The 26,121-nt window shown below is 36.5% G+C and overlaps 2 protein-coding genes across 7 annotated transcripts in view; one reads left to right on the top strand and one right to left on the bottom strand.

Annotated features, from left to right (window-relative positions):
• The window catches only part of bmb (brambleberry), a 130,808-nt gene extending 109,558 nt beyond the window's left edge, over positions 1 to 21,250 (bottom strand). Inside the window, exons 1-12 of one of the 5 annotated variants that reach the window (XM_048157513.1) lie at positions 21,101 to 21,250; positions 17,197 to 17,450; positions 12,021 to 12,149; positions 11,695 to 11,880; positions 9,289 to 9,511; positions 9,048 to 9,164; positions 7,659 to 7,838; positions 7,367 to 7,573; positions 4,214 to 4,376; positions 3,994 to 4,037; positions 917 to 1,038; positions 651 to 754 (exon numbers count right to left, since the gene is read on the bottom strand). In XM_048157513.1, coding sequence (XP_048013470.1) covers positions 651 to 754; positions 917 to 1,038; positions 3,994 to 4,037; positions 4,214 to 4,376; positions 7,367 to 7,573; positions 7,659 to 7,838; positions 9,048 to 9,164; positions 9,289 to 9,511; positions 11,695 to 11,880; positions 12,021 to 12,149; positions 17,197 to 17,436 — 1,715 coding nt within the window. In that variant the 5' untranslated portion in view covers positions 17,437 to 17,450; positions 21,101 to 21,250. Of the gene's footprint in view, positions 1 to 650; positions 755 to 916; positions 1,093 to 3,993; positions 4,038 to 4,213; positions 4,377 to 7,366; positions 7,574 to 7,658; positions 7,839 to 9,047; positions 9,165 to 9,288; positions 9,512 to 11,694; positions 11,881 to 12,020; positions 12,150 to 17,196; positions 17,451 to 21,100 lie in introns of all 5 variants that reach the window. The other 4 variants (XM_048157512.1, XM_048157511.1, XM_048157515.1 and 1 more) reach the window with 4 other exon arrangements.
• Positions 21,251 to 21,253: 3 nt separating this feature from the next.
• Positions 21,254 to 24,880, top strand: faap24 (FA core complex associated protein 24). Of its 2 annotated transcripts, XM_048157561.1 has the most exons (5): positions 21,254 to 21,390; positions 21,522 to 21,619; positions 21,748 to 21,887; positions 24,058 to 24,213; positions 24,484 to 24,880. In XM_048157561.1, exons 3-5 carry the CDS (start codon positions 21,759 to 21,761, stop codon positions 24,724 to 24,726), a joined length of 528 nt encoding a protein of 175 aa, XP_048013518.1. In that variant the 5' UTR covers positions 21,254 to 21,390; positions 21,522 to 21,619; positions 21,748 to 21,758; the 3' UTR covers positions 24,727 to 24,880. The 2 variants fall into 2 exon arrangements, with proteins under 2 accessions (XP_048013518.1, XP_048013517.1); XM_048157560.1 differs by having other exon boundaries at positions 21,298 to 21,619.
• Positions 24,881 to 26,121: the final 1,241 nt, after the last annotated feature.

Raw genomic sequence — 26,121 nt, forward strand, 5'->3', positions numbered from 1 at the left:
GTGTATGTTGATGATAATACAAGGGAGAGAGAGAGAGAGAGAGAGAGAGAGAGAGAGAGAGAGAGAGAGAGAAAGAGAGTGTGTGTGTTTATGGTATTAATAATATTTTAATGCACACTTGCACTGTTTTATTAAGCTCTTACAGTGATTTTCTAGAGTACAAACAGACTCTTCATCTTTTGTTTGAAGTATTGTACGTCATAAAACTCATCTGTACAGTTTTGGCCATCATTCGGAAGGTACAACAGGTCTGTACTAATATAGTGGATAAAAACAAGACGACAATATAAGTTATAACCGTAATTTAACTAAACTATACCTGTTCTATCTCCATGCAGTATATATTCGCAGTTTCTGACATTATAGTGTGTCCCGACTGAACCCTGTCACTGGAGAATTAGCTCTTGAAGCTCCACCCTCTTAGGCCAATCGCAGCAGCTCATTTGCATTTAAAGGGCCCACGCTGAAACAGCTTGTTTTTGCTCAACCAGTAAAAGTGGCAATTTTAACATGCTATAAAAAGTTATCTGTGCGGTATTTCGAGCTAAAACTTCACATACACACTCTGGGGACATCAGAGACTTATCTTGTTTATCTATCTTGTAAAATGGTGCATAATAAGTCCCATTTAAGCCTTCAATGAAGATTACCTGTTGCTGGCAAATGAATGGTTGGGGCTTGAGCTTCGTGAGTGATTCATGGTCTCCAACACTCCTCCTAGGTTCCTCTGAGGAACATTCTCCAGCACTGCCTGCTAACCAGATAATGACTTCAAGAACAGTTTTGCAGTTTCCAAACCATCAAATTATAGCAAAAAAAAAAAAAAAAACACTGCGCTAGGAAGTGATTGATTTATTCATTCATCCATTCGTGTCCACTTTTAAAATAAACATGGTCTCAATATACAACTACTTACCCCTGCGATGCTGTGGCGATTCTTGAGTCTGGGGGTTGAATGGTTGGGTGTTCCTGTTAGATGACTGAACTTTGGAGGTCCATGAGACTGAGCTGGAGACATGGCCAGGATGCATGGATCACCTACAGCATGAAGATCGACGGTTAACACTTTCTGAAGAAACATGCAAGTATGGTCTGTGAGGGAAAAAAAAAAAAACACCCCATTGTGTGTGTGGTTGTCTGCCAGTTACAAATGTATTCTGAGGGGTTTTAGAGCATTGCTATGTGGAGTTTCTTTGGTTGCTTACTATGCCAGGTCAATGGCAACGGCAAAAGTTGTGGGAGTGACAATCAGGAATCGTGATTTTTTGGAGGTGGGAGATCAAATCTAATATGTGGTATAAATCATGCTGTGTTCTGGGCTAAATGTGCATAATAATATGATTGTATTTTTAAAAGCTGAGAACTTGTGAAGAGTTTCTGCGGCAAGAATTCCTCCGTCACACACAAACAAAGATCTGCTTCAAGGAGATGGCATTTCCAAAGCCTGTACTGAACTGTAATAAACTTCATGACTATGACAAGAAGAACCAGGTATGCTTGAGGATTCTGTAGAGTTAATTTGGAAGTGGACTGAGACACATCTCTGTCCGCTTGTTTGGTGTGCACCAGTGTTCGGATGGTAGTGTTCACACTTATTCAAATGAACCACACTAACAGAGCATTCGCACCAGAGTTCGTTTTAGCCAAACCAAACCTGCCAAGTGTGAACACACCCTTAGCTTTTTTTTTTTTTTTTTGGCAACAGCCGGCACTTCTACTCTCAACAAATGTTTTGATAAATCACATGTCTGGTGCAGGACAGGTTAGTTCACAAAATCACTTTAGAGTTTTGTTCATTCAAATATTTAACAGGCTTTCGGAGGTCCTTGAGGCCAGATTTCCCAAAAAAAAAAAAAAAAAAAAAAAAAAAAAAAAAAAATATATATATATATATATATATATATATATATATATATATATATATATATATATATATATATATATATATATATATATATATATATATATATATATATATATATATATATATATATATATATATTGCAAATTAGTGTAAGAGTGCAATCCCATAAAAGTGCTGATGGGAGTGGAAAGTTATGTGGGTGATCTACTGACGACGTGCACATTAAAGCACAGACACAGCCGGATCATTTCCAACTCGATCTAGCAAGAGAAGCACAAATTAGCGTCCGGTTTAAGACATGCAATAAATTGACTAGCGCAAACATTTAAATACTATCCTCCCATAAATTTTGTGTCTGAAAGGCAAACTCCTGCAAAAGGCATGTGTGAGTAAATTTGGCCCTTAAAGTCTTAAAATATTAAAGCGTCTTTGGTGTTTCCATGGTTTCTTTTTATGTTTTATTAGACAAGGGAACAACTGTTTGCATACACATTTATAGACTGAAAACTAATTGTTATATAGCTCAGCACTTTAAGTCTTATCGTTTGAATCTCATCTTCTTGATTTACCGTGAATACCATGTTTTACCATGCCCAATATTGATCTAGCTACTGCAGTGTGCAACAAGTAACATAGTAGCCGCTGAGCGAATGCTCAGAGTAGCATTATAACAACTTTCAACACTCAAATGTATCTAATATGATAAAACAGCACTGTGATACCCCAGATACTCATGACCGGAAGAAGTGGAAGCAGTGACTGTGGCACAATAAAAGCTCCGCTGCACCCGAAATGCGTGTAGCGCTCGTCTCTCATTAGCCATCGCTCCAGCAGCTCTCAGCAACACCCTGCTTCATACTACAGTGATGTGGATACATCTTTAATACATTAGCTATGCCTTTGTTTTGAATAACTGACCTCTAGCGGTGAAAATTACATGGCATCTTTGTGTCTTCAGTTTGATAAAATTTAGGCCAAAATGGTATAACAAGTCTCTTTTAAGAGCTTTTAAAAATGGCAGAAATGGAAAAAAGCAATCACGAGTTGCAGAGTTTAGCTCCAACATGCCTCAACACACCTGCCCGGAAGTTTTTAGTGTGCTTAATTAGACTTTGATTAGCTGGATCAGGTGTGTTTAATTGGGGGTTTAAGTGCATATTTTAGCTTTCTAAACTTTTTGAATGTGCAGCTGGAAGTAGAGAAGCAGATATATTTCAAAATAAGAGTTATTTCAGGCTTGTTTATAATTAAAAATAAATGAATTAAAACCTTTTCTGAATATTACTGTATTTTTATATTTTAAGTGTAACTGGTATTTCTCTCAATATAAACACTTGTGTTTTTTCCCTGGGCTGCCCGTCACAGGAAGGAAAGACTAAGAACATTGTTTAACATTCAATATATACATTTTACTAGTAATTTTAGCACAATAATTCTCTACAAACATTTCAAAGAAAAAAAAAAAGTCTTATTGAAATGTCTTTGTATTTTAAGTTACAATTGAACTGAAGAAGTGACAGATTGTTTTTTTATTTATTTATTTATTTTTGTTCTGTGACATACATCCGAATGTAATGCATTATCAATGAAGTAAAAAAAAAAAATGTAAGTCAGGGACTTGGTTCTATGCATTACTTGTTGTTGATTGGCTGTTGAGATGTGGGCGTGGCATTCAAGTGGAAGTAGATGAACATATGCTTCTAGGGGTGGGGTTTAAACGAACTAGACGATTGAAAAAAGTCCTGCATATATCACCAGACAGAAGTCTGTTGTCTCGAACGGAAGGTTTAAATATTAAACCATAAGACAATATGCTCAGATGAATTGCACACACTAAGATCTATATGCATTTAGAATAATTTTCTTGCAGTTGCCCTGTTTTGCAGTTGAATGTGCGCCCCAGCTTGATTAAGCAAAAGAATCTGAGATGCATGATTTATTTTGAGATTGTATGGGTTTGTTCTATATAGACATTAAGACTTTTTATCTTTAACTTTATTTGTGCGGGTCTTAAAAGTTTAAAGTCTTAAATTTGATTGTAAAAACCCTGTCTAACCCTAATTATGATTAAATTAATTATCAGACAGTGGCTGTGAAAATATGGAATAAGACAGACAAGAGGAAAATACCCATCATGAAGCTCTCCACCTCCAAATCACAGTCTGGGTCATTTCTACAATGAGAACAAACACACGCACACAAAAACAATTAGCTGTAATATAAAATAGTAATAAATAAAACAGACTTACAACAGCATGTTAAGGGTGAATTGGTTTTGAAAGGAAAGAGACGGCTGTTGCTATAGTTGACATTTTGTTTCATCACTCCCTTTTGCGATCCTAGACTCACGGGACAGGAGTGGACGAGGACTCCGGGCAGCGCTCCGTCGACTGGCTCTCTTTCTCTGGGGTCTTCTCTTCAGTGGGGCCCATAAGGAGAGGAGGAGGAGGGCTGCAGGTCTGGCCCTTCATTTTAGACAACGCCCAAAGCACCTGAAGCACAAACCAGCGACCTGGATCACAAGAACAAGAAGGTCAAGAGGACAGTCATGAACACATGAGAAGTGTTGTAAAAATCTTCATGCATTTAAAGTTGAAACATGTTGAACTTGCTGTCTTCTTTCTAGTTTAATGTGTAACTACAGGTCATTTGTAGATTAATTCACCTCAACATAACTGTAAATACTTTAAATTGTTGCTCTGATTATTTGAGTATCTAGAGCAGCCCAAAACAGCAACATTAGCTCAACCAATGGCAGATGTGTGTTATTCACATGATCTCCGAAGTAGCTAAAAATGTAATTGACAAATATTAAAAGTTTCGACCTCTGAGGTTGGTTAATCAATCAATATTATCCTGGAATGGCTGATTTGGCAAAGAGTCTAAACAATCTGGTTCAATCAATTTAAATAACTTCTCCCAACATTGGAACTGGATTATGTATTTTTTGGGACAAGAGACACTTATGTTTTAGTGTCTCTGAGACCTACGGAGCTCCTAATATTCCACATGGTGGTGGAAACCAGATCATTTTAAACCGGTAAACTCCAGACAAGTTTTCAGTCCACTGTTTTGATGGATGACAACTGTAATCAAGATAAAGACATCCAGCAGTCGTACATTAGGCACACAGTCAGGGTTGCCAGTTCTGTGTAACAAAACTAGCCCAATGGCCAATCAAAAATAGACCAAAGACCATATCTCAAATATCAAAACATGCCACTTCCTTACCTGAAATACAGATTTTACTGTCACTATTATGCAAACTGAAAACCACCATTTCGTAGTGATTATAAACACAGCGCAAAGGCTCCTTCACAAAACATTTAACACAGTTCTACCATTGGTGGAATATAAAATATTGCATAAATTATATTTAACTAAAATGTTTGTATTGAAATACTTGTATCAAACCTTTAAAGGGTTAGTTCACCCAAAAATGCTATCATTTATTACTCACCCTCATGTCGTTCCACACCCCGTGAATAACCAATTTTTCAGAACAAAAATTAAGATATTTTTGTTGAAATCCGATGGCTCAGTGAGGCCTCCATAGCCAGCAATGACATTTCCTCTCTTAAGATCCATTAATGTACTAAAAACCTTTAAATCAGTTCATGCGAGTTCAGTGATTCAATATTAATATTATAAAGCGACGAAAATATTTTTGGTGTGCCAAAAAAAAAAAAAAAAAAAAAAAAAAAAACTGCTAAAATAAAAAATAAATAACGACTTATAAAGTGATGGCCAATTTCAAAACACTGCTTCAGGAAGCTCCGGAGCGTTATGAATCTTTTGTGTCGAATCAGCGCACCAAAGTAATGTGATTTCAGCACTTTGACGCACGATTCGAATCATGATTCAACACAGAAGAATCATAACGCTCCGAAGCTTCCTGAAGCAGTGTTTTGAAATTGGCCATCACTTTATAAGTCGTTATTTATTTTTTATTTTTTTGCCGCACCAAAAATATTCTTGTGGCTTTATAATATTAATATTGAACCACTGCACTCACATGAACTGATTTAAATATGTTTTTAGTGCATTAATGGATCTTGACAGAGGAAATGTCATTGCTGGCTATGCAGGCCTCACTGAGCCATCGGATTTCAACAAAAATATCTTAATTTGTGTTCATTTGTTGTTAAAAAGTTAAAATAAAGTTTATAAGTGGCCCAATTACACAAGAAAATGCCAGACTTGTCAACCTTGAATGTGATTCCATTATTATTAATGCAAAAAACCAGGCATGTCAAAACTAACTGTTAACATGGCATTTGACTATGGTGGCGAAGTTAACACCTGGTGAGTGTTAGTATCAATATGCAGTCGGCTCAGTGCGGCTGGTATAGAGTTGTGGATAGAAGGGATACAGCTATGGCTGGAAGAGACGCAAAATCTCGCCATAAAATTATAAATTAAATTTGCTACTTGGGTTGTTTTATTAACCTCTACAACTACCCCAACCCTAAAACCTTCCCTTACAATAATACAAATACAGTAATTGATTGTTGTTCAGAGTGACAACAGCTGCAAACGTAACATCTTTAAGATTTAAAATTCTTACAATTTATAATATTTTGTGCACTTTGGGATGGTGAATAATATGGACTCATTATATCATATGGTTATCTTGTGTCCTTGGAATCTCCAAGTGTCTTTTTTGGAACAACACAAATTTACCTCAAAGAAAGAAAGAAAAAGATGATAAATAGATTTTAGGGAAAATATTTTAGATATAACTTATGGGTTATGTTTGATTAGGATTATATTTCAGACAGGAATATTGTTCTAAATACAGCTAAATATTTTGAGCCAGAAATGCATCAATCTTGGCAAAATCAGAATGTGCTAAACACTGTTTTTAGCCTATATATTTACTCCACAAACATGGAAAAAAGCGACAGATGGACCAACGCCAAAGTCCAGGCACTTCTCAACCTTTACGCTAAAGAGTAAATCAAACGTGACTTTGAAGGGACAAAGAAAAACATGATTATGTATTTCTGCTCAGCTAGCGAAATTGGGCATCATCTACATGGCAAACGCTATAAAACTTTTCATATAACTCTGTATAACAGTTTTATCTAAAACCGTAATAAATTTTACATTACATTGTGTAATTTTACAGTTAAATGTACTATTTTTGCAAGTAAAATTTAACAAAACATAAATTTATAGACAAAAACCATACATTGACATTCCCAGAATTCCCTGTGGTTTTTAATTTAATTAATTGTTTCTTCTTAGTTTTTTGTTATCAGTTGTGTACATTAGGGTTATGTTACATCTTATGTTGTTTAATTAATGTTTATTGCATTACTTTAGTGTCATATGTGTTACCATTATGGTGTTTTGTACATATGACACTGTACATCTTCTATATATTAGTATTTACTTCAGCAAAGTAAATGTCCTGAAAAGTATAAAAGCACTTGACTAATTTCATATGCTGTCAGAAGCGGTGCAGAAACGACACCGTTTTCAGTACAGATACAGTACCTAATGATAGTGTGAACAACAGCAGAGTGAGCGAGACCAAGTCCAGCGCAGACTGCTGGTTGATCTCTGCAATGGCGTTGATCGGTACGGTGAGGAGCAGAGAGATGCGGGAGAACGTCGCACACTGCAGGAACGACAGCAGCACCGCACACAACAGGAAGTACCCAGCGTGCATCACACACGTCCACAGAGCACGCAGGCTCAGGCCTACAAAGACAATTAAACATTATCCAAAACATATTCAAATATTATTATTGTTCAGGTTGTGAACAAATGAATGAACAACAAGTACCTGCCCAGCCAAGATAGCCTTGGATCATATGCAGTCTGTCCTCCAGTCGATTCTGCATATTGTCCAAATACGTCAGCATGTATCCCAGAGTTCCGTTCATACGCTCCAGCTTACTGGTGAGCTCAGAGTAGAAGTGAGCCGTAGCGTTCTGCTGCTGGAGGAAGCCGTTCAGATTGAGCTCTGGATCATGGGATAAGCACAAACAGGATCATTTTAGCCTAGTTGCCAAGACAGAGCTAACTTGTTCCTGATTTTTGCCAGTACAGTGCTATAGGTTGTTGCTGGGTTGTTCTGAGAGATCTCTAGGGAACTACTAAGATGGTTTAAAGGACATTTTGTCCGGTTGCTGTCTGCGTTTCCATCACGGTCTAAAGTACCATGAAGATCAAGTCCGGCGATGTAGGACTGTGTGCGGCTTTCCAGTTCCTGCTAGATTTTGTCCTCCACATGTAAGCTCAAAGGGTCATGAAACCCCAGAACACTTTTTTTTTTGAGATGTAAACAGATATGTATAGGCTGAACATCATTGAAAACACTAAAGGTACTCAATTTTATTTAAAAGTTGAAAGTAGTTATTTTTGCATTTTTCTGAGCGATTTATGTCTACCGGTTTGAAAAGCAAAGTCGGAGCAACGTCACAAAATCTGATGTCATCGTGTACTACTGGCAAGATCTGGAGTGCTGAGTGCAACCTTGTCAGTGAACTATGAGGGCCAAAAAAAAAAAAAAAAAAAAAGTCCATTTAACCGAGATTTTAATCTTCCAGCCCTAAAATATTAAAAATATTTTGTAAAATATTGTAAAATATTTTGAGCTTGTCCACTTTTGACCACTTCCAGAAGTAGTCAAATGTATTTGTGCGGATTGGAAACGCTCATTCAAACAGCCACAAAAGACCATCTACTCTCCACCTACTGACCTAATGAATAAACATTATGGGAAGAGCGCTAGCCAGATGGCTAAACGTTGTCAGCTGAAGACCAAAATTTGGTTTGAAGATGAAAAACATACAAAGCACAATGTTCTCACCATTCCTGATTTCTAACATGCACTCGGCCAGTCTTGCGTCTATCAGAGCAGAAACAAAAGCTGCTGCTCCCCGTGAGTTTTTCCGTCATCTCTGAAAAAACCCATACGTTTCCTCGCCCATAGACCCTCCCCTCAAAGAAGTCAGGACAGAAGTGGTTGAAAGCAGACAAAAGAGACAGATCAAAAGACCAGGTGTAAACGGGAATGTCTTCCTTGTCTACTTGTGATCCGATCGACCAAGACGCATCTTAATATCAGGTGTAAATAGGGCGCTATAACATATATTTTTTTTATTTTTTTTTTTTTTTTTTTAAATGGTCCAAACTTTTGACAGGTAGTTTATCATTGGAGAGTAATCACCCATTTTATGGTAGATGTCCTGAGCACTTCCTCGGACCACAGCCAGGTCATCAAGAATCGCCTGATGTCCTTCCTGCACTTCTGCAGTCTGATCCTTCAGCTGGCCACTTACATTCTCTGTAAACGTGCAACACAGATGAAACGCTCTATAACAGTCAAACATAACTGTGCAGAGAGCATGAACCAAGTCACTATGAATACATTTTAAACACTGAAAGTCCTTGAAGAAAGTGCATCTGACCCATTCTCTGTGTGATGCCCTGGATTAATTGAGCCACCAGCTGCTGCCCGGTGCTGATGAGAGCCTTCTCCTGCGCCAACCTCTGCAGATTATCACTGATAGATGCATCTAGCTGCTCCTGCCCTTCCTTTAGCGCCCCCTGCTGGAGCTGTAGGGCACTGTGACCCTCCAGCAGCTTGTCCAGTGAGGCAGCGGTCATCTCCCTCAGCTCGTTCTGACCCTCCTGCACGTCAACATGAATAAAGAATCAGAAAACATGAAGTCAACATGAAATTGCATTTAAAACACATTTTACCCCTAATCTGATATTTCAGAAGGACCAAAAAAAAAAAAAAAAAAAAAAAAAAAAAAAAAAAAAAAAACTTGATTTATCACGTTAGTAGATTGTGGAGGATTATTCCTCTCCAGAAACTCTGCCGACAGTACTGGGATGGAAAGGCTGAGGGCCAAGTTAAAGGGTTAGTTCACCCCAAAGTGTAAATTCTGTCATCATTTACTTGCCCTCATGTCATTCCAAAGCCATTTGACCTTTGTTCATCTTTGAAACACAAAGATATTTTGAATGAAACCTGAGTTTTCTGTCCCGTCATTGAAAGTCTATTCTATTTCACCAAACAAGTTCATATATATTACTTTTACAATGTCTTTATAAATCAAGCAGAATACAACGCTGTGTCCAAAATGGTGTGCTATACAGTAGGTAATGCATTTGGTTTGAAACTTACTTTGCGAATGTATTAAAAAAAAATGTATGTTCTATATAGTATGAGTGTATGTACCATGAATGAAATTCAGACACACTACATCCACCATGTTGTCACCGTCATGTGACCCTACGGCATCAGTTGCATCGCTTACAGCCATTCTCGTATTGGTAAACGCAGGCTTTGCAAATAGACTTTTACGATATGGATGTGACAGTAATGCAACAACATGTCAGTAACTGTGTTAATTCTAATGCCTGATCTGATATTAATGATTCATGTACAGTCAGATGATCATTGTCTGTGTCAGTAAATCAAACCAGTGACTAAACGCTCAACTTCATGTTGTTTCTCTTAGTGGGATGAAAATAATCTGTTATTTAAACGGCGATTAAATTATATATAGAAAGCAATCAAAGAGCGCTCCTTTTACAATCGCTGGAGCTGTCAATCAAACAGCGCGAGTTTATCAGTGACTGAGTTCTGGATTCACACCAAAACTCCCCTTTTATTCAATGAATCTCTTAGTCACATCGCGTTTGCACTGTTAGTTATGATGAAATCATTCGTAGTGTGCAGAAATTGAGTTGTAATGACGAGATCACTGCTTTCATGAGCTCAACAACATGTCTGTGATCGGCTACAATGTTCATCTCTGCAACCTTTCATGCCACGATCTAAATATAATGCTATAGATCTAAATGCTATAAATCTATAATGCTATTATCAACACTTCACCTGATTGGTTAACCTTGAGAGCTGTAATAGTAAAAACGTGCTAAAAGTGTTTGAGAGAGTAATATTTAGATACTTCAAATGGAAAGATGTTAGCCAATCACAGCAGTGGGCGCTGAAGTCACACAGCAGACACGCCCCTTAAAACAGAACGCTCAAATCAGAGGGCTAAAATCAGGGTAGGAAGTTATGACAATTTTGGATGTAAAAAGTATACTAATATTATAAGTGCACCCCAGGAAACAAAACAACAGTTCATGACCCCTTTAAACAAAATCTGGGACAGAAATCTCTCAGGTTTCATTAAAAATCTCACTTTGTGTTTCAAAAATGAATGAAGGTCCTATGGGTTTGGAAAGACATGAGGGTGAGTAATTTTTGGGTGAACTAATCCTTTTCAGTTTTGAGAGAATCTACACATATGCCAATTGTTAAAGCATCTTTTTTGACATATATGCTGATTAACACTATTGTACTAAATGTTACAGTAATAGTAAAATTGTTATTATTACTGTAACATTTAGTACAATAGTGTTAATCAGCATTGACTATTGGCAACATTTCAGAAAATCTGCCCTACAAACAACAGTAACAGTAACAAATGTCTAAATAATTACTTGGCAGTCAGTTAACATTTTCCCCAACTGAGCGACCTTTCTTCGGAAGAGCACATGACTGGGCACAGAGAAAGACAATTCACACTGAACCGACAGGCAGCAACAGCCACTTCGTCAGGTTGTCAGATCAGTGTGTAACGTCTGTGTCTGTTGGTCAACGCTCTTTTATCGATTGAACATCAGTTCAGTCGGCAAAAACGAGTGCCAACCAACAGCAACAGATGTTTGTCAGGTTGTGGAATGTCTGAGAAGTGATGTACTGTAATATGGTTGGTGTGTCAGTGCAGTGTGAATTGGCCTTAAGACCAGGAACAAAATAAAAAAATAAAATAAAGTTATTTATGACGCACCTTTAGATCTTTCATAGCATCCAGTTGACTAGTTGCGGTGGAAATCAGGGCGTTGACGGTCAGCTCCGCTCGCTTACGAAAGTGCTGCTGGCGCGTGGCATAACACACGGCACGCGCTCGGTTACTGACAATGTGATATGCATTCCACGTGTCTGAATCCATGTCCGCTGTGCACTCTTTTATAGACTGCAGAGAGAGAGATTGAGATATCCTTTATTCGTTTAATCAGACTCAATGAATTCTTGATGCCAAGTGCTACAACTAAAACTGGTTCAGGAGCTAAATATAAAAAAAAAAAAAATTGCAGTTTCGGCCATTGCCCATACCATTTCTTCAGTGCAAGGGTAAGTCCTGCGACCCTCCACCTCTGACTGGCAGTTGAATAAAGCCACACCCAATTTGGCCAACTGCTCTTCTGACAGGCCGCTGCAAGTAGCTTTGAGCTGAGCAACAACCTATTTAAAAAAAAGAAACATACATATGCAAGAACTGAGAACTGTCCATCTTTTGAGTGAAAGCAAAAACACACTGTTTTTGTGTATCTTTAAATGAAACTGAGCTGCTGCTCCTTCCCAGTAGAGGGCAGTGTCATTACACCTGGGCTGTATCTAAAATTGCATACTCCTGAAAAGGTACTTGATTTGCCACTGTCATTTAAATTTTAAAAAATGGTACAATAAATAAATAAATAAAATAAATCAATAAATAAGCACATATAATTACTTAATTCATAATGAAATAAAAAAAAAGAAATAAATTCTGTCTGAATCATTTACTATGCTCTATGTGCCAGACATTCAGCATATAAAAATCAGTAAATGTATGAACAAGTGAGTGATTTCAGACACAGCTTTAGTGGGGGTGGGGCGCTTCACATTCTAGAGAGCATTTGATTGGACAGAAAATCTGATGAGAAACTGAAGTGCGGAGTGGTGTCATAATTTGATTCAAAGAGAGATACTGCATATTATTAATGTATATACAGTCTCTTCTAAATGCTAATTTTGACATCATTTTGAAGTAAAGCAGCTTATAGATAACCTTAAGGCCAACATTCATACTAAAAGCCAAAACTTCAATTATAATTTAATCATGACTTGCATTGTTTATTAGCACCAGGTAACTAAGTGTTTGAAAAACACATTCTGCACATGACTGTTACTATTCAATGAACATTAACTAGTGTTGGGAAAAGTTACTTTTAAACGTAATGCATTACAATGCTGTATTACTCCCTAAAAAAGTAACTAATTGTGAGAGTTACTTTTTATGAAAGTAATGTGTACTTTTGCATTTTTTCACATGGGCTGGGCTTGCTTGTTTGTTTGTTTGTTTTTTAATAACACAAAAAAAAGTTTTATTTTTTGGCAAATATTAAAGGTGCCATTAAATTGAAAATTGAATTTACCTCGGCATAGTTGAATAAGAGTTCAGTACATGGAAATGGCATACAGTGAGTCTCAAACTCCATTGTTTCCTCCTTCTTACATAAATCTCATTTGTTTAAAAGACCTCTGAAGAACAGGCGAATCTCAACATAACACCGACTGTTACGTAACAGTCAGGATCATTAATATGTACGCCCCCAATATTTGCATATGCCAGCCCATGTTCAAGGCATTACACAAGGGCAGCCAGTATTAACGTCTGGATGTGCACAGCTGAATCATCAGACTAGGTAAGCAAGCAAGAACAGTAGCGAAAAATGGCAGATGGAGCAATAATAACTGACATGATCCATGATAACATGATATTTTTTGTGATATTTGTGAATTGTCTTTCTAAATGTTTCGTTAACATGTTGCTAATGTACTGTTAAATGTGGTTAAAGTTACCATCGTTTATTACTGTATTCACGGAGACAAGAGCCGTCGCCATTTTCATTTTTAAACACTTGCAGTCTGTATAATTCATAAACAACTTCATTCTTTATAAATCTCTCCAACAGTGTGTAATGTTAGCTTTAGCCATGGAGCATAGCCTCAAACTCATTCAGAATCAAATGTAAACATCAAAATAAACACTGTACTTACACGATTAGACAGGTTGCATGACGAACACTTTATAAAGATCCATTTTGAGGGTTATATTAGCTGTGTGAACTTTGTTTATGCTGTTTAACCCTTTCAAGCGTGAGTTTAAAATATTCTAACTGTCCCCCCAGAGTGAGTTTTTTTAAGGCGACCGTTATTTTAGAACGTTTGCCTTTAATGTTTCCATAGCGACGCGTCATGCGTGTCACGAGCGCTGAACGCAGCCACAACACTGCATGACAGATGGATCGCTATTATTTAGTTTTTCCTTTTTTATTTAAAATATTCGCAAAATTGCTTACCATGTCATCAACTATATGATATTCCAATTTTCAAATATGTGTAAGTGAGTGTGTTTTGTTGTTTTAAAACTTTTATAAATGATCTTTTTCTTGATCTATAATGCGAGATGGGCGCCGCCATCTTAGGCCCAATCCCAATTCTACCCCTTACCCCTTACCCTTTGTTTCGCGCGTTCACGTGAAGGGGTAGGGGTGTCCCAATTCTCATTTGGTTGGAGGGGAAGGGTTAGGGGAAGGGCCAGGTAGCCCTTCAAACGAAGATTTTTCGGGACCACACTTCAGACGAAGGGGTATGATAAATTTCCAACATGGCCGACCGAGCGAGCAGAGAGACCCATAAATGTAAGTATTTTCTTACGGTAAACAGTATTTTAGTAATAAATAATCACTTGTTTTATGTTGCCTTTAGTCTTGTGTTCATGTATACGGTTATGTTCTCCGAAAAAATATTTGTTAAAATCGCTATGAAAAAAAGTTCGCAAATGTTTTTTTTTTACTTTATGATAGTTCCACAACATATTTTTTTTTATATTTTATTGAAACCCGCGTTGATTTGACAACATAAATTCAAATCCGGTGGCAGCTAACTTGTCTTTTTGCCACATGCCTGATTAATGGATTGTTTTGTTGTGGTTACGTCCATAAATACGTGTACGTTACATGATATAAACAAAAAGTGCATTCAGTTTGCGTGCTTATTCATCAGTATTGTATGTAGGGACTCCTGAGGAAACACGCAGGCTCATACGTTTTCGTGCAGAAAACGAGCAGCGTTTCTTGAAATCGAAATACACAGCAAAACAACTTTGGGAGTGAGTCATCTGTTAAACGTTTATGTTGCTTGTGCCTGATTACTGTGCGATATGTGCACTAATAGTAAAAATAGCTGTCGCCCAAGCAACAGAGATCACTACAGCTATCGACGGCATCTTAGAAGTGTGTGATAAACATCGGCGCATCTATGACGTAGGAGCTAGCGACGACTTATGATGACGTGTAACGGTCTAGTAGTGGTGTCCCATTTCTTAGGGGAATATTTTCAGCCCTACCCCTTGACACTCTGTTTCAAGGGGCAAGGGGAAGGGGAAGGGGTATAAAATAGAATTGGGATTGGGCCTTAGTTTGCGCTGCAGTTCACAGAGTCCTGTCAGTCGGATTTACAGCAGGTGAATTCATCAGTTTCTCCCGAAATATATGCAAGTAAGTGGCTGGGGAACTGGAAGAATAATAGAGTAAACTTTATAGTTACTTAGGCCCATTATGTGTGTCTGATATGAATAGATGTCGTTAAATTATATTTGAATTCACTGTTATTGCTGCTTCCGCTGATGTCTGACATCAGTGTGCATTTTATAAACTCTAAATATATTGTTTTAATGGTGCTTATGCGTATATAAATGTCTGAAATCTTAAAAGAAACATTATGTGGCTGAAAACACTGCACAGCTGTGATATATGACAAGAGCTGCGCGCGTCCGTCTCACAGCCAAAGCGTGAAAGCGCAGTTTGAATCTGGCAGTTATGTGACGTCGCTGAACGTTCGAAATCCCATATGTGGGACCGTACGCCCAGGGGCACTGAAATAAAAATCCCATATGTGGGACTGTACCGCTCAAACGGTTAAGGCAAGCGCGAGCTCCGTGGGCGGGGAGCGTGAGCATTTAAAGGGGAAGCAGCCTAAATAGCTTAGCAGAATGACAGAGGAGAGATGAATTTGTTGAATAAATTTTTGTTGAATAAATTGCTGAATTATTTTTGATTTGATTTTGCGCAAAAAAAAAAAAAAAAAAAAAAAAAAAAAAAACATTCTTGTCGCTTCATAACAAGGGTTGAACCACTGTAGTCACATTGACTATTTTAACAATGTCTTTAGTACTTTTCTGGACCTTGGCAGTGCTAATTTCGTTGCTTTCAATGGAGGAAAAAAAAAAAAAAAAAAAAAAAAAAAAAAAAAACACCTCGGATTTCATCAAAAATATCTTAATTTTTGTTCTGAAGATGAACAAAGGTCTTACTGGTGTGGAACAACATGAGGGTGAGTAATTAATGACAGAAATTTAATTTTTGGGTAAACTAACCCTGCTGAAGGAAATGCATATTTACAGCTCAAACCTTTCAGCTGTGCTGCTGCTATTCTGGATTAAAGAACAACAGGATACAAGAGGAGGACGTTCAACACTTATTTCAAAATCTAATCTTAAGTAATTTTTGCTTAGTATGGTTGAATTGGATCATTGAAGGTCAGCAGCAAAGACTTTGGTTAATAAATTGAGATTAAATACATAAAGTATATTTGTGATATTTAATATAGTTATTACAGGTTTGCATAAATTCTGAGAATGCATTTCACTGTTTTTATTCATTTTGAGGAATACTGAATGTTTTCGTGCAAGTGAGATGAGTAAATGCATGGTCACATTAATCTAGAACTACAATACCCATCATGTTCACACAGCGCACGCAACACTTTATTTCTCTCAACATGGAGAGCTGTCAGTCAATAAATGTGAAAAAGTAAAAAACTTATTTGAAAAAGTAACTTGGATATTTTGTTGTAAATTGAAAAAGTAATGCGTTACTTTACTAGTTACTTGAAAAAGTAATCTGATTACATAACTCAAGTTAACACTGACCATAACATTAGATTGTTATAGGTAATGGTGGCCTAAAAAAGGGGTTTTATATTGTTACATCATTTTTTGTCATTTATTTAATCACTTCAAATTTGATCATAGTTATTGTTCAAATTTAGTTACTTAATATTAGTTTTATTATTTATTTATAAAACATGTTTTACAGTGTTTTTCTATAACGGACACCCTAGCACCGTGTTGACCCCAGTTTGAGAACCCTTGCCTATTAAATACATGTGTATTAGCTTTTGTCTTATTTGCATACTTCATATTGCGGTTTAATACCTTACAACTTTGAGCAACCAAATTCAACTACTTGAATTGTATTTTTGATCTGTTGTTCTGGTGAATTTGGTGACATGCACAACGATTTTTAATTTTTATGAAATTCTTCAAAGTGACATCATATATACAGTATATATAATAAATAAGTTCAATTACATCTTAGCTTCTGCTGTGGATACAAGAATTGCTAAAAGAATCATGCTATAATAGTGTAGTTGTGTACAGATGTAAATATGCCATTGCTCTTACCCGGAAATGGCAGCTGTCCAGAGGACTGAGCTCCATCTGCTTTGCTTCAGCTAAAAACTTCTCATCAACAACACTCATTTCAAAGGCAGGGGTCTCTCCCTGGAGCAGAATAGATGCAACCGGCTCTGGTGGAGGAGCAGGAGCTGGAGCAGGTTCTGGCTTCTTCAGCCAGTCAAAGAAAGCATCCACCTCACCATACTGCATACTTAACAGCCACAGCATCACAAACCAGGGAGCCATCTTCAGAAATGACCCTGAGCAAATGAAAACAGAAAATGAGGAAAACATCACATATTTCCCCAGTTGATCCTGAAAAAGCTAACTACAAACAAGAATGCAACTACATATAAATACACGTGTGGCATACTGAGCATTCAAAACCACCCTGAATTCTATATTACTATGGTGACTTTTATTACTCAACAAATCAGAACATAGTCTATCAGAAAACCCTCCACTTCACATTAACTTCAAGCGTGCACCATTGACAGTATACTAGAGTAGTATTTAGGTTAAGTGTGCACTACTGACCGTACACTAGTGTGATATTAGTTCAAGTGTGCACCATTGACAGTATACTAGAGTAGTATGTAGGTTTAGTGTGCACTACTGACCGTACACTAGTGTGGCATTAGTTCAAGTGTGCACCATTGACAGTATACTAGTGTAGTATTAAGGTTAAGTGTGCACTATTGACCGTACACTAGTGTGATATTAGTTCAAGTGTGCACCATTGACAGCATACTAGAGTAGTATGTAGGTTAAGTGTGCACTATTGACAGTACACTAGTGTTATATAGGTTAAGTGTGCACCATTGACAGTATACTGGTGTAGTATTTAGGTTAAGTGTGCACTATTGACCGTACACTAGTGTGATATTAGTTCAAGTGTGCACCATTGACAGTATACTTGAGTAGTATTTAGGTTAAGTGTGCACTATTGACTGTACACTAGTGTGGTATTAGTTCAAGTATGCACCATTGACAGTACACTAATGTGGTATTAGTTCAAGTGTGCACCATTGACAGTATACTAGAGTAGTATGTAGGTTTAGTGTGCACTATTGACCGTACACTAGTGTGGCATTAGTTCAAGTGTGCACCATTGACAGTATGCTAGTGTAGTATTAAGGTTAAGTGTGCACTATTGACTGTACACTAGTGTGGTATTAGTTCAAGTATGCACCATTGACAGTACACTAATGTGGTATTAGTTCAAGTGTGCACCATTGACAGCATACTAGAGTAGTATGTAGGTTAAGTGTGCACTATTGACAGTACACTAGTGTGTTATATAGGTTAAGTGTGCACCATTGACAGTATACTAGTGTAGTATTTAGGTTAAGTGTGCACTATTGACCGTACACTAGTGTGATATTAGTTCAAGTGTGCACCATTGACAGTATACTAGAATAGTATTTAGGTTAAGTGTGCACCAATGTTCCCTCTAATTTTTTTTCTCACCGAGCAAAACTTTTCTCTGTTGAGCGCACATTTTGGCCACCTGAGCAAAAACATACTTTATATCAGACTTGTACAACGAATGTAAACACACACACAAAAAAATGGTTTTATCATACAACTGTAACATTTAACTTTAATGTGCCGTTTCTATTTTATTTGACCCTTGATGTAACTTAGTGATTTATTAAATAATATGTTTGAAATTAAGCAGTTCAGTCACTAAATTAAGCACATTTTATGTTACTTGAGATTTTTTCACATTGCTGTATTAACTGTACCAGTCTTTACCAAGAAATTCTATTAAAAAATAATTTCTGTCCTCCTGCAGGACAGTTCAATTCTTTATAATAATATAATATGAGCAGTTACAATGATGGTTTGGGACAACCATAATGTGTTTTTGTACAGTCAATTATTAGCAACAGACAGTGTTAAACCATCAAAATTACATGTTTATTGCTTATGGATTTCGCAGATTTTATATGCCAGGAGGTTAAGATTTTTCGTGGCAAGGAGCCCTAAACAATCCCCTTGTGAGATCAATTTTTATCAGGTTTACATTATAATATAATAAAATATAATATAATATTTAAGTATTTAACCTGATATACAGTATCAGTTTAAATGCTTCCATTTGTTTTAATATATTATAAAGTGAAAACAAACTGAAGCATTTAAACAGATCTGATAAATATTTTTAAGAAAAGTGAACGTTAACTCTTTTATAGTTATCTAAACATCCCTGAAACCCACAGCACCACCACACACACAAAAATCTATTTAAACTGAGGTATATCACTGATGTATTTTGAGTTTGCAAGCTACACCTGTGGTGGGTGTGTGATTGTAAATGTATCAGAGTTATGTTAGCATTCTGTGCTCATCATCCGTTATTTCCACCACTTTTCATTAAAACATGGCGTTTTATTTCACATTTCTTTTCGTTTCGCGTTGCCTCTCGTATTGATGTATTTAGTCCGCAAACATTACAGTATTCTTACCGCGACTGTTTTGGCTCAGGGCCAGCCAGCTCACACGCGCTCAATCGTTCTCTTTCTATGGAACCTGTAAACCGGTTCTAACTCTATAGCGACAATAACTCTATAGCGGTTGACCAGAGCACTGCAATTGTTTCTCATTTAAACTACTACAATCAAATGGATTTCACATGATTTTCGTGTCTGTTCTCTGCGCGGCAATTATTTTTTTCTGCGCGCGCAGCTTAGAGGGAACATTGGTGTGCACTATTGACCGTACACTAGTGTGATATTAGTTCAAGTGTGCACCATTGACAGTATACTAGAGTAGTATTTAGGTTAAGTGTGCACTATTGACTGTACACTAGTGTGGTATTAGTTCAAGTGTGCACCATTGACAGTATACTGGTGTGTTATATAGGTTAAGTGTGCACCATTGACAGTATACTAGTGTAGTATTTAGGTTAAGTGTGCACTATTGACCGTACACTGGTGTGGTATTAGTTCAAGTGTGCACCATTGACAGTATACTAGTGTAGTATTTAGGTTAAGCGTGCACTATTGACCGTACACTAGTGTGATATTAGTTCAAGTATGCACCATTGACAGTACACTAATGTGGTATTAGTTCAAGTGTGCACCATTGACAGTATACTGGTGTGTTATATAGGTTAAGTGTGCACCATTGACAGTATACTAGTGTAGTATTTAGGTTAAGTGTGCACTATTGACCGTACACTGGCGTGGTATTAGTTCAAGTGTGCACCATTGACAGTATACTAGTGTAGTATTTAGGTTAAGCGTGCACTATTGACCGTACACTAGTGTGATATTAGTTCAAGTATGCACCATTGACAGTACACTAATGTGGTATTAGTTCAAGTGTGCACCATTGACAGTACACTAATGTGGTATTAGTTCAAGTGTGCACCATTGACAGTATACTACTGTGTTATATAGGTTAAGTGTGCACTATTGACCGTACACTAGTGTGGTATTAGTTCAAGTATGCACCATTAACAGTATACTAGTGTGGTATTTAGTTGAAGCGTGCACCATTGGCAGTACACTAGTGTAATATTTAGTTTAAGTGTGCATTATAGACAGTATACTAGTATGGCATTTAGTTTAAGTGTGCACCCTTGTCAGTACACTAGTGTGGTGTATAGTTTAAGTATACACTATTGATAGTACACTCGTGTGGTCTGTCTCTGGGACTGAAACATGCCCGGGCTTGGCTCCTCTCTCTCACAGCTGATTGAAATCACAGACAGTGAATCAAAGCGGTCAGAGCACACATGATCTCACTAATACATCGTGCATCGTTAATTTTACAAACTGAATTATACTTTAAAAATCTGCATGCTTTTTGGAAATGCATGTTAGTTTAGGTTGTATATTCAAATGTACGATTTAATACATATAACACTGACCGTGTGAAATCACACACTCTCTTGACTTACCTCAAACGCGCCACACAGACTGATCTATAACACTCAAACGAGATTAATCCATCAACACTCTCTCTGAACAGTAAACACTCATCTAAACGCTCTTGTGAGGATTCAACTGTTTAAATGGACTCGCCTCAGCCAATCAGAGACAGCGTGATGCAAAAGAAACATCGCGATATCTGCTGAGTAAAACAGGCGCGAGATTTGACGAGACTCGGAAATGGGAGTTTGTCTAAGATAACAACAAAACAGTTATTTTATTGTCGTATTTATACACGTCCATCATGTAAAGATACATTGTAAGCAAATTGAAAGGCGAATTCCCGTCCTATATATGTTTTTGAACTTTTAAAAGAGATGTTTTTTGTTTGTAGCTTATTGATTTGAGCACATTATCGATCAGATTGATTGTTTCTGCTATGGAATCCAGACCAGTTCCTGCGAGACTCCTGAACGCCGCTCCTCCGTACGGACACATAATCACTCATGAGAAGTGGAGAGGATCCACACTCCTGCAGAGCTTTAAAGGTTAGTGAGTCACATCATACACATCATTGTGCACACATTAAACTATACAGTCTTGATCAGTCAAATGGCGTGTCCATCATATAAGCCTGGCTGACTGATGCTGTTCCTGTAAACTGTGTCTCTCTCAGGCAGTGTGAAGATGATCTTCGAGGAGGAGCTGGGTGTTGTGGACTTCTGTCTCAGTAACAAGACGTGTGTCCTCTATGTGTCAGAAAGTGATCAGGTGGCAGGAAACAATTACAGGAGGAAGATTGTCCGATTCAGAAATGTAAATAACCAGTTTGATCTGCTTCTGTCTGCTATTCTGAAATTATACCTTTTTTATGTATATATTATGATGATTTATTGGCACTCAAACATTTGGATTAATTACATTTTTATATTTTTGAAAGAAGTCTCTTCTGCTCACCAAGGCTGCATTTATTTAATAAAAAAATACAGCAAAAACGATAATATTGTGAAATAATTTTACAATTTAAAATAGCTAGTTTCTTTATGAATATATTGTAAAATATAATTTATATCCAGTGATCAAAGCTGAATTTTCAGCATCATTACTCCAGTCTTCAGTGTCACATGATCCTTCAGAAATCATTCTAATATGATGATTTGATACTCAGTTATTAATAATAGTTCTTATTATTATCAATGTTGCAAGCAGTTTTTGAATTTTTTCCCCCAGGATTCTTTAAATAAGAGAAAGTTCAAAATAACAGCATTTATTTGAAATCTAATCTTTTGTAACATTAAAAATGTCTTTACTGTCACTTTTGATCAGTTTAATGCATCCTTGATGAATAAAAGTATTCATTTCTTTTTTTTCCCCAAAAAAGTTTTTTGAATGGTTGTATGATGGTTTCCACAAACATATGAATCAGCACAGCTGCTTTCGACATTGATAATAATCAGAAATTTTTCTTGAGCATCAAATCATCATATTAGAATGATTTCTGAAGGATCATGTGACACTGAAGACTGGAGTAATGATGCTGAAAATTCAGCTTTGATCACAGGAATAAATTACATATATATATATATATATATATATATATATATATATATATATATATATATATATATATATATATATATATATACATACATACAGTACAGTCCAAAAGTTTGGAACCACTAAGATTTTTAATGTTTTTAAAAGAAGTTTCGTCTGCTCACCAAGGCTACATTTATTTAATTAAAAATACAGTAAAAACAGTAATATTGTGAAATATTATTACAATTTAAAATAACTGTGTACTATTTAAATATATTTGACAAAGTAATTTATTCCTGTGATGCAAAGCTGAATTTTCAGCATCGTTACTCCAGTCTTCAGTGTCACATGATCCTTCACAAATCATTCTAATATGCTGATTTGCTGCTCAATAAACATTTATGATTATTTTCAATGTTGAAAACAGTTGTGTACTTTTTTTTCAGGATTCCTTGATGAATAGAAAGTTCAAAAGAACAGCATTTATCTGAAATACAAAGCTTCTGTAGCATTATACACTACCGTTCAAAAGTTTGGGGTCAGTAAGAATTTTTATTTTTATTTTTTTGAAAAGAAATTAAAGAAATGAATACTTTTATTCAGCAAGGATGCATTAAATCAATCAAAAGTGGCAGTAAAGACATTTATAATGTTACAAAAGATTAGATTTCAGATAAACACTGTTCTTTTGAACTTTCTATTCATCAAATAATCCTGAAAAAAAATATTGTACACAAATAGTTTGTACAATTGTACACATTAAATGTTTCTTGAGCAGCAGATCAGCATATTAGAATGATTTCTGAAGGATCATGTGACACTGAAGACTGGAGTAATGATGCTGAAAATTCAGCTTTGCCATCACAGGAATAAATTACTTTGTGAAATATATTCAAATAGAAAACAGTTATTTTAAATTGTAATAATATTTCACAATATTACTGTTTTTTACTGTATTTTTAATTAAATAAATGTAGCCTTGGTGAGCAGACGAAACGTCTTTTAAAAACATTAAAAATCTTAGTGGTTCCAAACTTTTGGACTGTACTGTATATATATATATATATATATATATATATATATATATATATATATATTCATAAAGAAAACAGCTATTTTAAATTGTAATAATATTTCACAATATTACTGTTTTTACTGCATTTTTAATCAAATAAATGCAGCCTTGGTGAGCAGAAGAGACTTCTTTCAAAAGCATAAAATCTTATTTTTTCCAAACTTTTGACCGGTAGTGTATATATTATTTACTTATTTATTTATTTATTTATTTATTTATTTATTTATTTATTTTAATCTTTTGTTTTTCAAAAAGTGCTGCCGTCCAGAAGCTACATATGATATTCATGTTTCCCAGAAGACAAAATGTTAAATTACTCTGATAAAGTGTGGCTCTGCTCTTACAGTGTTGTTCTTTTCACTCTTTCTCCAGGCTAACAGTGGTCTGCAGGCGGTTGTGATTGTGGAGAAGACCCGTCTGAGTGAGCAGTACTTCAGCGGGCTGCAGAAGTTTGTGGTTTTGGAGCTGGGTCTGACCCTGCTGCCTGTGTCCACTGCTGCTGAAGCTGCTCAGCTCATAGCGCAGCTGGTCAGTCAGTTCAGCATCACTGCATCATTTTAGTTCTGTATATGTATAGAATCATTATATATTGATTTTTTTTTTTTTTTTTTTTTTTATCGGTAGCTGTGTAATAAGCAGAATAGTCTACCGTCAGCTGGTTGTTATTTACTAAATAAACTCTGATACACCTGCTATTTTCAATAACTTGCAAAACACTGTTGCAAAGCCATATGCTCAATGTCATGGAAAGGTATGATGTTGTTTCTGTGCTGTTCAGAACGCATTTGTCCTCCACAGGTTCTTGGCGAGAACAAGGAGAACCCGTTCGGCAGGAAGAGCGTGTCCAGACTGCTGGAGCCGGTGGTGTTGAGTCTGGTTCAGCAGATTCCTGCCGTTGGAAAGGTGAAGGCCATGCTGCTCCTCCAGAGGTTTCCCAGTATCCATCAGCTCAGCAGGGCTTCGGTCCATGAACTAGAGCCCATAGTGGGACAGGCCACAGCCCAGCACATCACAGCCTTCTTCCACAACCAGTTCACATAGAGACGCAGGATATCACGAGCTGATGTTCAGAAGCAAGAAAATAAACACTATTTAAGCACTGTACCTTTGATTTGATTGCACCAACATTCTCAGTGTATTTCTATGAAACTGTCTTTGTTTATGAAGTAATTAAACTCACAATAATGTTGTAGAATAATGGCTAATTCGAATTTTGCCACATATGTCAATTTCTGCATTAGTAGGACTTATTCAGTAGGACTTGCAGCAAAAGGACAAAAGGTGGCGCTGAAGACTCAGTTGCATGTATTTTGTTCTTTACCCCATTTCAGTGAGCTGTTGTCGTGGTCTCATGTTTCTCTTACTTATTTTACACACAGTTACACAAAAACTTGATCATACACTTTTTCCAGAAACATTAGATGATAATAATAGTTAATTTGTTCATGGTACAGAAGGGCCTGAAACAACCTCAGGTATGTTTACATGCACTGTTTTTGTCAATTTGAGTGAATCCATTCTGATTTCAGTTTCTGAACGTTCTGTTTATATGAACCCTAAACTTTGCAATCTGATTCACATTTATGCTTGCATAAATATCTATGTATTCCGAACAAAACTTCAGCGCATGCGTGGTGCCCCACAACTGGAGAAAGCCGCTGCTCTGCAGGATGACGTGTTTTTGTAGGCCAAGCCGTAAATTCGCATCACCTGGTTCCCTCGACAAAAACCCAATAGGATTTTTCCATTGTCTTTTGGATTATTGGAGAAAATAAGGTCTGTGACCAACAAAAGCTTATGATTTTCACACATTCTGTTCATGATAATCTTAAATAATGAACACTATAAGCGAACTACACCATGGTCACGTGACTTCAACATCACCATCATTTAGCTTCCGACAGATCTTTCAGTCTTTAAAACATTTTGTCTGAAAGTTTGAGGTATAATATTTTGAATATAAACATACCTATACGTTTAAATTAGGCTGTGAAAGTAACTATTGAGTTGCTGAGTTTACCTGTTCAGTGTAATGAAGTTTAATTACAACATCTGTATCATTTAGCCATTTGTTAGCAACTGCCTTTTACAAGACAAGTAAAAGTTTTAAAAAAATAATCACAAGAGGGTTTTACTTATGTGTTCTATATTGTTGAATAAAACATAAAAATATCTTGAGCTTGTGTCTTGAACCATAGACCTTATTTCAAACTTTTAATTCAAAAGCTCAAATGCAGCTCCTCTCTGGGTTTTGGACTACAAAAATACGTCATCCCTACAGCACTCTATAATGTCACTGGAGATTCCTGTAGTGTTGCTTTTGCCTTAAAGGGATAGTTCACCCAAAAATGAAAATTATCCTATGATTTACTCACCCTCAAGCCATCGTAGCTCTATATGATTTTCTCCTTTCAGGCGAACACAAATAGTCATATT

The sequence above is a fragment of the Megalobrama amblycephala genome, linkage group LG15, assembly GCF_018812025.1.
Source record: "Megalobrama amblycephala isolate DHTTF-2021 linkage group LG15, ASM1881202v1, whole genome shotgun sequence".
NCBI classification, from domain to species: Eukaryota; Metazoa; Chordata; class Actinopteri; order Cypriniformes; family Xenocyprididae; genus Megalobrama; species Megalobrama amblycephala.